This window comes from Branchiostoma floridae, chromosome 16 (genome assembly GCF_000003815.2).
Source record: "Branchiostoma floridae strain S238N-H82 chromosome 16, Bfl_VNyyK, whole genome shotgun sequence".
Taxonomy (NCBI): domain Eukaryota; kingdom Metazoa; phylum Chordata; class Leptocardii; order Amphioxiformes; family Branchiostomatidae; genus Branchiostoma; species Branchiostoma floridae.
In genome coordinates, this window is record NC_049994.1 from 4,334,011 (window position 1) to 4,336,772 (window position 2,762).

At 36.0% G+C, this 2,762-nt stretch overlaps 1 protein-coding gene across 1 annotated transcript in view; it reads left to right on the forward strand.

Moving 5' to 3' along the window:
- LOC118432757 (serine/threonine-protein kinase 11-interacting protein-like) overlaps positions 1 to 2,368 on the forward strand; it is a gene marked incomplete in the record, with an annotated part of 31,396 nt that extends 29,028 nt beyond the window's left edge. Inside the window, 1 exon segment of the mRNA XM_035844373.1 lies at positions 1,685 to 2,368. Coding sequence (XP_035700266.1) covers positions 1,685 to 1,687 — 3 coding nt within the window.
- Between the last annotated feature and the right edge of the window lie 394 nt (positions 2,369 to 2,762).

Here is a 2,762-nt window from a genome sequence, read left to right on the forward strand (position 1 = left end):
GGAGGCCATGTTTGGTGTGACCTACAGCTGACTGTCCACCCAACTGTCACCATCCATGTAGGTCACTCAAGGGTCACTCTTTAGCCATAGTGTGAATGCTTTTCAGTTCACGTTGATTAAAAAGTTCTTAGCAGCACAAAAGTCACACACTGCTGTAGAAAAACTGCAAATATTTCAAAAACTAGAGTTCGGCGACCTCATACCTCCATGAAAATTTAGAGCTTTCATAAATTCCATGCAATTGACTAACACATTAACATGATTTATGCATGGTGTTGTTCATCATTGACTAACGTACACATGTCACAATTATAAAATTCCCATTATTAATCATAAAGCGGTTTTGCAATCTTTACATAAATTATGCAAATAAGTTCCTCATTACCATATTAGGTATCTGCTTATATTCTACCTATCATAATTAACATGTGTTACATTTATTGAAGTCCAGTTATTGAAAACAATGGAATTATACCATTTCCTCATTAATTATGCAAATTAAGCTCTCATTTACATAACATGTATATCATTATGAACATCTTTGCCTAAGGTACCCGCATGCCTAATATGATGCCAATCCGTCAATCCTTTCTGCAGTTATCCTCATTGGAATGTCTTGACAAAAACGCCCCTGCAGTTCCGAAATTAAATGTTAGGGGGCTGAAACTTGCCCCACTTTGTCATGACACTGAAAGCTATCTACCACCCAAATGTCAAGACCATATCACGTCAGAGACAAGAGATACATAGAAAAAACTGCTATGATAGAATATTCTCATTAATTATGCAAATGTAATATAATTTTGCATAATTAGTATTTCATTTTGTACAACATTGTCTGAGGTACCTACATACCAAAAATCATGAAAATCCGCTGTTCCTTTCTTGAGTTATCGTCTTCAGAACTTTTTGACAAAAATGCCCCTGCTATCCCAAAACTAGACGCTAGGGGGCCCAAACTTATGTCACTTATTCCTGAGCGCAAGAGCTATCTAACACCCAAAAATTGGGACCATAGCTTGTTCAGAACACGAGATAGCAAAACCGGAAGTTGCACTGCAGTACCAAGGGAAGCCGCTAGGGGGCCCAAAATCTAATCACTTTCAGCTTTCATCACACCCTACCAACACACCAAGTATGAAACCAATCCATCCAGCCGTTCTTGAGTTATCTTGTTGACAGACAGACAGACAGACACACACACACACACACAAACGCAGGGTAAAATATAACCTCCATGACATTTCATGGAGGTAACTACAGTTAGTACCTTCCTTGCAAACCTACATCTAAAAACACTCCTCTAAAGGCTGTGTTGTATAAATGTTTGTCCAATTTTTCTTTCAAGCCTTAAGGAAAATAAAAATGAGGTAAATAGTAGAGATATAGCTTTGTGCATCGAATCAAAGTGAAATGGAAATCAGAACAAATGGAAGGGAAAATGTTAGGTAAAATTAGAATGAAAAAAGTAAGAAAGATGCACTGTTTTATACTATGCCTCTTCCCAGATTGTTTTGATTGGGAAAAACCCAAAGTGTTAAATGCAAATGATAATTGAAACTTGTACCAGATTGCTGGAGAATTCTCAGCCTGAGTACTATCCTCCATAGTGACCTCTGGCTCAATACATTCACTTGCTAACCACGGGTTGTTAACAACATCTTTGTCTCTATTGCAGGACATGTAAACAAGAACCAATCATCACGGAGCAATACAATAAACATCCCAGGACCAGTATATGACATGTACATCGCAAGAAAAACTGCTAAAGAAGCAGTTACCTATGTGGAAATTCATTCAAAAGACATCCATGAAGAGTTAGGATATTACAATATTTTGTAAATGTTTTAGAGCTCATAATCTTGTTGGAAAAGACAATTCTTGATACAATTTAGTTTTCGAATGAACTTAAATGTAAAAAATTCTGGCTGGTTATTGTATTTGACTGGCTAACTTTTGAACACCGAAAAAGGCTTTGAAAGTTTTGATTGTCTAAAGATTAAATACATATGTGTGAAAGACGTTAGATGGAGCAAGGAATGATTTGTTGGAGCAAGTAATGATTTGTTATTCTGTATTTGAAAAAAAGATTGTTAAGTCTTGCTAGGAAGAAAGTCTTTCACTCAGAATGTGCCATCGGAGTAAGGACCCTGATATAAAGTTCCTGAAATTGTGTACAGTTATCAATGCAACCCATACAGAAAGTCTATAGTCCTCACAGTGACAGTTATGAAATATTCTAAGAGATATTGGAAAATGTTTTTATTTGAAATGTTGTGGTTAGAGTGCAGTGCACTCTGTTAGTTTATTTTTGTTTGAGTTTAGGCCATGTTGGTTTGATTGAATGGATAACACCACTGGGAACCCCCCCAAAAGTTTACTTTATTATGGAATCCAAGTAGTAAGGAAGGTTGAACAAATAACTACTCACACAGAGTATGGTAAGTTCCAAACAAAAGAGTCTTCATTTTTTACTTTGGAATTTACTTTGGCGTTCTATTACCTAAATATCCATTTTTCAATTTTTTTTCAAGTCCCAGCATATATTTACGCATTTTGCATTCTGGTACAAGCTGCTGCAAAATTTGTAGTAAGGTGGAAATCTTATTTTGGAAACGGATGAAAATTGAAGCGTGTGCAGATATTTTCATATGATTAAGTCAACATGTCCTTACCGTTTACATGAGTATGAGTTCCTAAATATTTCTGCAGATAATACGGTGTAGTTCCTTATTTTGCTCTAAGGCCACACTAATTTAATT